At 39.2% G+C, this 12,507-nt stretch overlaps 1 protein-coding gene across 1 annotated transcript in view; it reads left to right on the plus strand.

The window, feature by feature from the left end:
* The window catches only part of COL16A1 (collagen type XVI alpha 1 chain), a 129,414-nt gene that overhangs the window by 70,801 nt on the left and 46,106 nt on the right, over positions 1–12,507 (plus strand). Inside the window, exons 24-32 of the mRNA XM_072136625.1 lie at positions 1,301–1,336; positions 2,871–2,951; positions 7,940–7,984; positions 9,401–9,436; positions 11,064–11,117; positions 11,200–11,322; positions 11,518–11,553; positions 11,647–11,754; positions 12,333–12,455. Of these exons, the coding sequence (XP_071992726.1) occupies positions 1,301–1,336; positions 2,871–2,951; positions 7,940–7,984; positions 9,401–9,436; positions 11,064–11,117; positions 11,200–11,322; positions 11,518–11,553; positions 11,647–11,754; positions 12,333–12,455 (642 nt within the window). The remainder of the gene's footprint in view (positions 1–1,300; positions 1,337–2,870; positions 2,952–7,939; positions 7,985–9,400; positions 9,437–11,063; positions 11,118–11,199; positions 11,323–11,517; positions 11,554–11,646; positions 11,755–12,332; positions 12,456–12,507) is intronic.

Consider the following 12,507-nt stretch of genomic DNA (forward strand, 5'->3'; position numbering starts at 1 on the left):
GAACCCCAGTGTTCACTAGAACTAAGGTTCTCAAGTGTGACATGTGAGTGCAGCAGTGGTGCTCAAGCAAAACTGTAAAGTCTTTCAGTTCCATGAAAGTGAATAAAGCAGTGGTTACAGAAGCGTCTCAAAGCTTCATTCACCTTGGCATACTCAGGGACCACAGTTTGTTGCTCGGAGTCCAAGCAGTCCCCAGCCATCATATACTTGTACCCAGGGTTGGACTGACCCTCACAGTACCAGAGAATCCTGGCTGTAACCTAATACTGGATCCCATAGTCATAGCAGAGGACAACCTACTTTTGACCCACTTTTTCCTGAGGAATGGGGTGAGCCCACAGACTAATTTTATCTGGTAGGCCCAAGGAACTCCAGTCAGTCTCTGCTTATACCCTATACTACCGGCATGTATCACACTGGCGGGCACATTTAACAAAGCTGTTTGATACCTGAGGAGTCATGTGCATAGGTCATATTCTAATTAAAAAGAACCTATAACTGCCTAACCTTGTCTAATCGCTGCAACGTCCCCCAGCCCCCCCCCAACACATATATACAGCCCCAGTAACACATATATACAGCCCTCCAGTAATACATAATACATATATACGTTATAACAAAATAATAAACTCTCCTTCTCCTGCTCCCCCTGGTAACCGGCACTCCCAATCACTGCCTGCGCCAGGACCTGGAGTGTAAGTTGGCGAGGTGCAAAGGGTGCGGTTTCATACCAAATCATAGATTATTGACAAGGGCCTGGCACAGACTTAGGGCCCATCATCTTCAAGTTACACGACCGGCCAGGACACTAACATCCTGTGTGCTCTGCGGTCTTTGGTAGAGAAGAGATTGTATTGTTCCCTCAATCTGCCATAGACATAAGTATGTGGGGGGATCTGGGTCTAACTCCAGCTGCCGTCCAACTATCTGAACAGGCTGCTGTTTTAACAGCTGGTTCAGAAAAACCCGGGAGCTGGGCCAGATTCAATCCCTGTGCATGTGGGGAACCAAATTGCCCACACTTTAAACCACCATTGGTTGGTGGGGACCCTTTAAGAGAAAAATGGTGGGAGCTTCCAGAGTAGTCCCTATAATCCGGCCCTGATATGACAGTGGAGAATTGCCCACATCACCCATTACTTACAAATGAAAATTTAACTACATGTTTCGATAGGTAGAAGGATTGTTACGTATACTATTTTTTTCGTTTTGTGAACATGTACAGAAAGTTCTGTTATTTTATTTCAAAGTGTCTATTTTTAAAACATTTTAAATGAAGCCCTTTGTATCTTGAATATAGGGAACCCCCGGCCTAAATGGATTCAAGGGTGAAAAGGTAAAATGTTGTCTTAAATCAATACGTTTATAAAGAGACATTATATAAATTGCAATTATTACGATTCTGTCAGCATATAAGTAACCTAACGGCTTTGCTATGCAATCTTTTGTTGCGTTGTGAGAATATAAAGAACCCAGCTAAATAGTACAATATGTTACATTACACAAAATTACAGGTCTGCTGAAAAAGCATTGAATGTTTTTCTTTTTGGGCAGAAATATGTGGCCAGCATTTCTTAGCCCTTGCTGAGAACACCACAGTTGATATGCAAAGTTAAGAGCCAAATATAAATGACTCCAAACAATGCAGTGGAGATTCCTGGTGTTACTAAGATCTCAGCTCCTGTTATATCTTTTTTATGAAAATAAATCAGAACTGCCTAGAGGTCTACTGTACTTATTTAAATAGAAGCTTGGCAGGTGTACTCCAGTTCTATAAAAGGATCAACCAGCCAATATAAGCTTATCATGAGGAAAGCCTACATTGGATCCAGGAGTCTTAGGGGGCGCATAAGGTGACCTGTACCATCAACATCACATCACAGCTTCAAGCTATTTGTCAGAGTTGGTGTGTAGACTGGGACAGGGTCAGCAGAAGTTGTGGATTTATTAACAACTGTTTTGAACTACTATAGACCTGAATAAGTCAGAATAGTGACACTTTATACTCAATATGGCTCTGTCTGGATTTCCCCTGTCACTCACTGGTCTATGGAAGGAAAGTCTTTTCCTTATACTGTAACTGTAGGGAATATTACAGTATGCACGGTGCCACCATTGTAACAAATCAGTATGGGAAATTCTTTGCTCTTAGCTATTCCACAAGCATATTATTAACCCTTGGGCTCTTTTTGGTTTTTGTGTTTCCATTATCACTTTTCATCTTCAAAAACCTATAGTTCATTCCAGTTGAATGCCGGGAATAACCATTTTTATATTTTGATAATAAACATGTTTATTATTTTACTTGTTTATTTTTTATAACAGTTGTAAGGAAAGGTGGGGTTATGTTAACTTTTTTAGGATACTTTAACCCTAGGGAGTCTGATTGTGCCTACCATATACTGCAACACTACTGTATTGCAGTATAAAGAGAATTTTCTGGAGATCTATAAAAGTGTGCCACTGGCACACTGTTACAGATCTTCAGCAATGAAAGTCCTAGAGTCTTATAAAGGGTTGAACTAGAAGATTAATTAAAAGCCACCAGGCACTCTGGTCCAACATCAGTGTCTGATCTCACCGATCACAAATTTCCCACAGACACTCAAATATCTTGAAGAGAGATTGAAAGTTATTTTAACTGCCAAAGGGAGTATAGACCTCACAATAATGTTTAAACATTTAAAATGGGATGTCATAAAATTTTCAGCAGGTTCAATATGTAAGTATCCCAATATTTATATTTATAGTGTTTATCCTTTATCAACAGCTCAGTATGGGTTCATTATGTCTGCTTTGATTTTATATGTTATATTGGAATTTACCTTAAAAATACTGGCATTTCATTCAGGTTTTTTTTTTTGTTTTAGGGGGAGCCATGTACCTCTTGCCCATTGATTCCCAACCCACAAGGTATACAGAATCCTGTAATTGGTCTAACAGGTCTACCGGTTAGTAACTCTTTATATACTTTTGATGTGAACATATTTTGGCTGGATTTAGTATATTATTCTGAAGTGGAAAAAAACACAGTTTCGGGCGAAGGGATGAGCGCATCTTATTGCGTATATTGCAGAAAAGTAATTGAAACCTTTAATGAAAATTTAAATTTTAGAAGTGGCACTCACCATAAAAATCTTTATTCATGACAACAGTCACATGTACGGAAGTTACAGCTATGCAAACATAGGTGGCTACGGGCCTACACGGCTCTACAAAGTGCAGGACTGGGCGAAATAGCCCATAGCCGCCTAAGTTTGCATAACTGTAACCTCACTACATATGACTGTTGTCGTGAATAATGAAGATTTTTATGGTGAGTGCCGCTTCTTTCTCCTCTCCTTATTTTTGGATTACAATACTGCATTGATATCGAGCTGCGCAGCACCTGATCTTGTATGAGGTCCACCACGTGTCTATTAATTTACTAACTTTGTATATATGTATCAGCATCATATTTTCTGCCACTTAGAGAGGAGAAGAATGACATATTGGGGGTTATTTATCAATGACATGTTGGAGTTAAAAATTTTTTTGCTATTTTGCTATTATTTTGTGGTTATTTTAAATAAATCCAACACCACTTTAATAAATCTGAAAATCAACAGAGCTCCAAAGGATATAGAACTAATGCAGGGAGCCTGCCTAATGGTAAATCTTCCCCGTTGTACTTATGTTGTCCCTTACCTTCCCACACTGGGATGTTCTATTAGGGCACAAAATGTCACTTAAATTCTTAATAAAGTATAAAGAACACAAATACCCCCCATATATTTATATGTGTATATTCATATACGTATCGCTGCATCAACAACTGTCTGTGTAATAAAACAGATTCATTATTGGACCTGCACGGTAAACGCCGTAAAAATAAACCCTGAAAAATGTTCCAAAAAAGGGTACATTTTTAGTAATACCCTTAACAAAATGTTATGCCAAAAAAAAAGTTTGCACTCCAAAATAACGCCACTAAAAAGAACAATTTGTGCAAAATATAAGCACATATCAGATCTGTCAGCCAAAAAAAAAAACGCCTCTGAAAAGATGATGATGCTAAAATTTACATGATTTTCTCCAAATTCATTAATAATTTGGTAAAATCTAGAAAATAAAAGCCATACAAATGAGGCATTTCCGTAATTGTGGTGACCCATAGAATAAAAATAGCATATCATTTTTATGTTATGATCAAGGGCCAAAAAAAGCAAAATAATCTTACCAAAAATTGATGATTTTCATTTCCTCCACCAACAAAGAATTAATAAAATCTCATTAATTACCGTAGCTATAAATGCCCCAAAATTATGTACCACAAAAGTGAATCTTTTTGCCAAAAAAATAAGCCCCTACATATAAACATTAAAAAAAAGAAGAAAATTATAGCCTGTACAATTTGACAATGCACATCTGCTCTGGATAGCGCTCCTTACATTCTATGCCCGTCTGTGCACCCATATAGCGGTTTACCACCACATATGGGGTAGCAAACGTTGTGGAGCTTTATATCATTTAATTCATTGTGAATGTTTAATTTTCCGAACCAAAATTAATATATTGTCCAAAAATATTACAATTTGTAGACCGCACCTCCATTTTGTTTCAACCCCTATAAAACAGCTAAAGGACTAACAAACTTCTTAAAAGCACTTTTTCATACTTTGAGCAATTTAGTTCTATTATTTAGGCCTCTCACAGTCAATTGAAAGTTATGCAGAAAATGTGAAAAATGGCACCCAAATTCTAAGCTTCATAACATTGGATCTTAAAGAGGACCTGTCACCCCATTTATCGGCACTAGGAGCTGCTTACTAAAGTAAGCAGCTCCTAGTGCTCGATCAAACGCCCCAGTGTTAGAGTGATAGCGTTACCAGAAACCTCTGGTAACGTTATCTAACACTTTGGCAGGGTATATTGTAATTGTCAGACAGCTCGCAAAGCTGTCTGATGTATTCATGAGGGGGCGGGGTTGGGGCGTGACTAGGGGAGGTGACTACCGTCTAGGACGCGGCAGTCAATGCCGGCCTATGGAGCGAGCGGGGCGGTCTGGGGTACAGGCAGCGCTTCGGACCGCCCCCTCATGAATACATCGGACAGCTTTGCAAGCTGTCCGATGATTACAGTATACCCCGCCGCAGTGTTTGATAGCGTTACCAGAGGTTTCCGGTAACGCTATCAGTCTAACACTGCGCCGTTTGATCAAGCACTAGGAGCTGCTTACTTTAGTAAGCAGCTCCTAGTACCGATAAATGAGGTGACAGGTCCTCTTTAAGAATATTAGGGAGAGCTAGCTGTCTGTAGAAATATCAGGGCGAGTCACCGAGGTTCCACAGATGTTTGTATCGAAGTATGCCTAGATCATTTGGATGTGGCCACCTATTCTACTCTATAACAAGACAGCCTAATAACCTCCAAAAGTCTTCATTATGGTGGAGAGACAGACAGATTTCATTGCTACTGATTATTTGATATTTTTAAGATACTGTATATTCAATAAAGGTTACTTTTTACCTGATCTATACCTCTTAGCTTATGCGGTGAATTACCTTAATATATTGAGAGGATTTTATACACTGAACACTACCACAGTGAAGCCTCATAACATTCTAGTAAAATACATGGAATCTTAAAAAAACATGCCAACATAAAGCAGACATTTGGCAAATGTAAGTTATGAATTAATTTGAGTGCTATAACTATCTGCTTAACATGTAGAAAAAATAGAAATTTGTGCCAAATGTCTGTTTTTTTCATAACTTTTTCAAAAGATATCTTTTTCAAAAGCTATATAACTTTTTCAAAAGATATCATCCAAACTAATTTGAAGTACTATGTGTCACGAGAAAACAATCTCATAATTCTGCAATCTCAAATGTGTCGCAATGAAAAGCAATGCATTACGTATGGCCTGTAACACGGGGAAAGATAGGACATGTCCTATTTTTTTCCCGTTTATGGAGCGGTACGGTGCTGCACATGTGGAGCACCGTATTGCTCTGTGCGGTCATTTCCGTCTACGGGGGACGTATAAATGGCCGCAAGCTTGTGGCTGCACATACGTCCCCCATGCGGTAGTCCTGAAGGGGTTAACAAACATAAATCTATTACATGTAGCAAGATAAATATAGGGACCATGGTTCGGGAATAAAATGTGTTATTTATTGAAAAAGAATGTCTTCTGATAAGTTAGCAGATGTATGCAAACATCTGCTATCTATTCTTCACTGTTCCGTGCGTTTATATTATCTCCCGACAAGTTAGCAGATGTGAAGAACAATGAAGAATAGAATAAAAACAGTGAACACAGTGAACACAGGATCATTTAAGTGAAAAACGCAGTGAAAAACACAGTGAAGAATAGATTGCAGATGTTCGGCACATCTGCTTACTTGTCGGGAGATACGCTGTCCCGGGATCCGCTCCTCTTCTTCCACTGAAATCTCCCCGATCTCTCTGCCCTTCCAGATTTCTCTGCCCTTCCCTATGTCTCTGTCCTGTTTCCCGATCTCTCTGTGCTGCTCCCCAATGTCTCTGCCCTCCCCGATGTCTCTGTCCTGTTCCCTGATTTCTCTGTCTTCCTCCCCGATATCTATGTTCTGTTTCCCAATGTCTCTGTCCTCCCTTATGTCTCTGGGCTGCTCCCCGATGTCTCTGTCCTGCTCCCTGATGTCTCTGTGCTGCTACCCGATGTCTCTGTGCTGCTCCCCGATGTCTCTGTCCTGCTCCCCGATGTCTCTGTCCTGTTCCCCGATGTCTCTGTCCTGCTCACTGTGTTCTTCAATGTGTTCTTCACACATATATATTGTTCTTCACATACTATTTTGTTCGCACCGTTCCGCGCGTATCTTCCGACAAGTAAGCAGATGTGGCGAACATCTGTAATCTATTCTTCACTGTGTTTTTCACTGTGTTTTTCACTTAAATGATCCTGTGTTCACTGTGTTCACTGTTTTTATTCTATTCTTCACTGTTCTTCACTGTGTTTTTTTAATTAAATGCACGATCTCGAGCAGGGGAAATACTCGTCCGAGCAACGAGCCGTTTCGAGTACCCTAATACTCGAACGAGCATCAAGCTCGGACGAGTATACTCGCTCATTTCTAGATCTTAGGCATGCGCAGCTGTCTGCTCTATTCATCTGGGAAACAATACAAGGATCTTGATTTCGCTACAACATGTATATAAGGCCTGTCAGAGAAGTCCTCATAGATGACAGCTGGCACAGGTGTGTCAGAGGGTAAGGCAAAGAATATTTCTAGACAGCCTGGCATTGGGACAGGCAGCGATCAGGCAAAATCCAAGAAACAAGTTAGGGCAGGGCAACAGTGAATTACAGAATGAACATCTTTGCAAAACACTAGCATAGGACTAGGAACCTTAATGCTCAGGCACCTTCCTGAGCAGTAAGATGCCTTTTATACCAGGGACAAGTTTAATATAGGGATATTGCTGGTTTTAAAATATCAAAACGTAGAGTGCGGTGGAAGCTGTACATACACTGAAGAACTGAAGAGTGATTAACACATTGAATAACACATTGCCTTCAACTTACGACAGCAGCTAGAAGTCATTGTTGAAATAAAGGGAAATAAACCCCGCAGTACAATGTTTTTGGTCTCAGACTACATTCACACATTGCAGATGAACACTGCGACCCACAAATGGTAAGGAATCCATCCACATAAGTTCAATGTTAGGATGCACCTTGATTTTGTGTCATTGCTGTGTCAATTACCAGTAAAAAGTCTAAAAAGTGAAGATTGCAATTTGCCATTGATAAGATAATAAGATAATGCGTTTTTCAAATTTGCCAAAATACTGTGTTGCACAATTAGATGCACAACCAGCCCTGCCACATCTAGTAAGTGAATGTGGTGCTGTACCCCACTAGTATAGACATAAATGTAATATTCTTGTCTAAATACTTTTTTTTTTTAAATAGGGGTTACCTGGGGCAAGTGGGCCATCCGGATCCAAAGGAGACAAGGTACCATAAACGTACAAGGTCAATTATTACACTTTGTATGGTGTAAAATGTAGTGGCATAAAGAAAGATATAACGTGAAAGATTCCAATGTATAATTTACATAGTTATTGCATGGAGCATGGATAAAGATAGCAGAGCGCTCCTGAACAGTACTTCAGCTCCTATCTTTCCAACAGCTCATCACTAAGCTCCTTATTTAAACCAGCCATACACATAAGATAAACTGTGTCCGATCAATTATCCATCAGATGTTCTGTACAAACAATTGTACCACAAGTGGCTAACTGGCCATTAAGAGAGTTCAAAATTATCAATTGTCATTATGATCTATGTGTTTTTCTAACACAAAGCTCATAGTGACAATTGATTTTGAACCTTAGGAAACATTTTGTGACTGTATCCTTTTGATAATCCACCATGAGTTTCAGTATCAGTAACTCTCTTGTGCACTGGACACTGGGGCTTTTCTAATATAAATGAATATTGTAACTATAGATTAGGTAACAGTTAGGCCTCATGCCACCATTGATGTGTATTGTGCATGTTCACGGTGCGTTGAGCCCACCATGCCAGGCGGCCACACCGCAAAGTGTAGAACAGGTCCTATTCCTGCCCTGACTTGCAGTGTGCTGCTCAGCTTCCTATGGAGATGGAGGGGGTGAAACAGGCTACAAATTTCACTGTTTGCAGCTCGTTCGTGCACATGGTAGGTGTGCATGAGGCATTATTATAGTCAAAACCAGCAGTGGATGGAACAAATAGGAGGAGCATCACCTTTCAATAATATGTTCTCAGTCATTATGGTCCACACCTGCTTTTGGTTTCAAAAACTGCATCAGAAAATCTGAACATGGGAACCCAGTTGTTCATATTCCTGGGGAAATGGCATGCCATAAGTGCATGTGATAACAGTAGACAATCCATAGTGTAAGTGTTCAGATGCTGCACATGGTAACAGAAACACAACTAGTCTCGGAGAATAGCCACATGCCATTATGATGTTTCATCACTCCAGGTAAGTAAATAAAGAATGGTTGACCACTTACAGAGTCATATTTGCCTTAGAATTTTATAACAATTCCTACAGCTAATTTAATCTTTTTAATTAACAGACAATCTCTATTCTAGTAGTTAAGTTTAGGCATTAGTAGTCAATGCACAATATCTATCTTTCACTAAAGATGAGAGTGCTAAAGCTATCTCTTAACTCCCCATTCTGTACAATTAATGTAATTAAAATGTTCGGAAAACCTTCCCTATTAATTGTATTAATCAGTTATTTCATTTGGCCGAGGTAATTGCAAAACAAATGGAAAGCACAAGTTTTGTGGTTAAATTGTTAATGTGGAGACTTGTCACAGCCATTGGCAGTATAAAGCATTTGTAGGTTTGATTTTCTAATATTTTTTTTAATAGGGAGATCGTGGTGAAGAGGGGCCAGCAGGAGTACCAGTGAGTAGAATCTTGTAACTCCATGCATGAAATACTGTCGGTTCAGAAGTGGGTTTATGAATCATAAGTGAAAGCTGGCACAAGTGAGCAGTTGTCTAGAATCATTTATATCACACTTTTCTGCTAAAACATATATGATACACTGCTGAACCAAATATAAAGTGCATTGGTAAATTACAGTATGAGGTCTCATTCACATGTCTGGGAGAGAAGGGCATAAGCTGGCCGCCAAAGACATGCATTCCACATGAACAACACACATTGGCCTACATTTATTAAAAACAAGGCAACCTGCACTTGGTGCAGTTTGCCTGTGAAGTGTGCATAGTGCAGATTCATGAATTGTGGCACCAATTCTTTATGAATCTGGCGCCACTGAGCTGTTCCGGAAGAGTGCAACAACTTTTTTTAGATGCACCTTTAACATAGTGCATGTGACACAATTCTGTCGGACACTGCATGATAAATTTGGTGACCGATTCGACTGCACACCGGAACGCCCCTTTCAATGCAGAAATATATGTATATGTTCCCCAGGATCTGTAAAGCTCTATGGTATTTGATGACGCTATATAAATAAAGATTATTATTATAATAAATACACGTGCAAGCACTAAATAGAACTTGCAAAGTCAGACAGAAAACTGGCACAGGGGCTTTAATAAATCAGGGCCATTGTGACTCACTGCACTATGTTCAAGCCATGCAGCCACTCCTGTACCTGCATTATTTGCAGAGCCGCCACTCGGCTCATTATGGACAGGAGAGAGCAGCGCTTACCCTTCTTGCCCTCTCCTCCTGTCCTACATCTCATGTGCATAGAGCCTAACTTCAATACAATGTAGGGGAACCCGATTGTGTCTCTTAATAGCAATGTAAGAACCCCTTTAAACAATAGAGATGAGCAATAATGTGGCCAAAAGGACATAAATTCTCCAAACCAACTGTTAATAATGTCCTTTATACGTATTCGGCAATCCCATCATAGATGTCCAAAAAACATCCCTTACACTGCATTTAAATCATACTGTGATTTACCAACATACTTTATATGTGGTTGAGCAGCCTATTGCATATGTATTAGTAGTGTGATGTTTTTAATTATATTGAATTAAATGTATTTTTATTTGCTAAACTATAATAAATTTTTCTAGACTACTGAAGACTTGTGCCAATTTTTACCTTATCATTCATAATCTAGCTATATTGGCTAGTACAGTGACCAGTAATGTCTTTAGATTGAATTTGTTGTGTGCCACAATTTCAGAAGTGGGTTTACGGCTTTCTGGTATTGCAGATGCAGCCATGTACCATAGATTTCCAATTATAATGTTTTCAGGATAAACAATATGTCATTCCAAAGAAAGGTTGTTTGTGATACTGTAAATGTCATACAACAGGATGTAAGCTAAAATGAATAATATTACCTGATGAACTTTATTCTAGTTAAATAATTTTTATTGACTTTTGGTTATGTGTGTGGACATATTAATCATAGGCGCTTAGGTAAGATATTGTTGTGTTGAACTGACCTGCAGGTCTACAGAATGTCCATATTCCTAAATAAGGGCTTGTATTGGTCACTTTGTTAAAATGCAATAGCCTAAGCACTTTGAGTATCTCACAGGGTTCACCAGGAGGATTGGGGAACACGGGATCTTCTGGGCCAAAGGGAGAAAAGGTTAGAGATCTCAAAATGTCTAATGTTCTAGTTGTTGATCTGAATGTTGCTGTTTCACTCTTAAATCTGTTCCCCATTATAGGGGGAACCTTGTACCCTATGTCCAGCTCTCCCGGCTGAACAAAAGCAGCCTTTGACTGCTGTTGCAATTCCAGGAGAGAAAGGCGAGCCAGGGGAACCTGGAATTGGATTGCCAGGAAAAAATGTGAGTTTCATGGACAGAAATGTAATGCCATCTATGACTAGGGTAAACTACTTAGTTGAGAAATGAATAAGCAATAGAGGGAAGCCATTGGGTTTATGATCCCTTTTATATGATGGTAAGAAGCATGCTATTATTCTATTCATTAAACTATATATTTGCAACTATTAACTGTTATATAATTTTTTTTATCTCCAGGGAATTCCAGGTGGACCTGGCATGAAGGGCCAAAAGGTAGGTGGTAAAATTTAGGCCATTATTGAGAACCATTTTTTAAGATAATGCTGCTCACTGTTATACAGTAAATCATATCTACATGTAATGTAGGGTGAGTCTGGTGCTACAGGAGATCCAGGCATTCCAGGGACAGCAGGTGTACCAGGTTTGCCCGGAGAACAAGGAATCCAGGGGCCTTTAGGAATAAAAGGTGAAAAGGTGAGCATAGAATGCAGAAAGGATTAATTTTTAATGCTTAATTCTGTTATATTTACAGGCAGTCCACACAATTATTGTTCCGTGGAGAATGTCTGTTTCTTGAATTAAAATGAAAATATTTTAAATTGTATCTAAAACATGTATTAAAATGTATTCCATATCAAAGAAGCATGTTGGCTTCAAAAATAAGTTCCAAGACTGGATTAGTTCCATAGGCTGGATCAACACAGTCATGCATACATAAATCCAAATCATGTATCAAATACATAGTAAATCTCACCATTAAAATCTGCTCAAATGGATGGATAGTTTGATCAAAGTGATACGATGTACATACTGCTGTACATCTGATGCCATACATAATTCCAGTTTTGGTATAGTTATACAGTCTGTCTATGTACTATTGTCCCTACTAGTCAAGTTTACATCATAAGAAATAAACTACTGATGTTTTCTGGCACCTCTCTTATCCATGGTCTTTTACTTATATTGTAGATCCAGTCACTGAAGTAAAAGATAAGGGTACAGATTTTATTATGGGCACTAAACAGATTGCACTTTCAACATTATGTTTACAGGGAGATGCTTGTGACTCCTGTCCAGTTAAACTAGATGGATTTTCCGATGTTATTGGTATACCTGGACAGCCAGGCGCTAAGGGAGATCAAGGACCTCCAGGTGTGGGACAGACAGGAAGGCCGGTGAGTTACATTCCATCATAAAATCTGCAATATTTCTGTACTATATATTCCC

Source organism: Engystomops pustulosus, chromosome 2, assembly GCF_040894005.1.
Source record: "Engystomops pustulosus chromosome 2, aEngPut4.maternal, whole genome shotgun sequence".
Classification (NCBI taxonomy): Eukaryota; Metazoa; Chordata; class Amphibia; order Anura; family Leptodactylidae; genus Engystomops; species Engystomops pustulosus.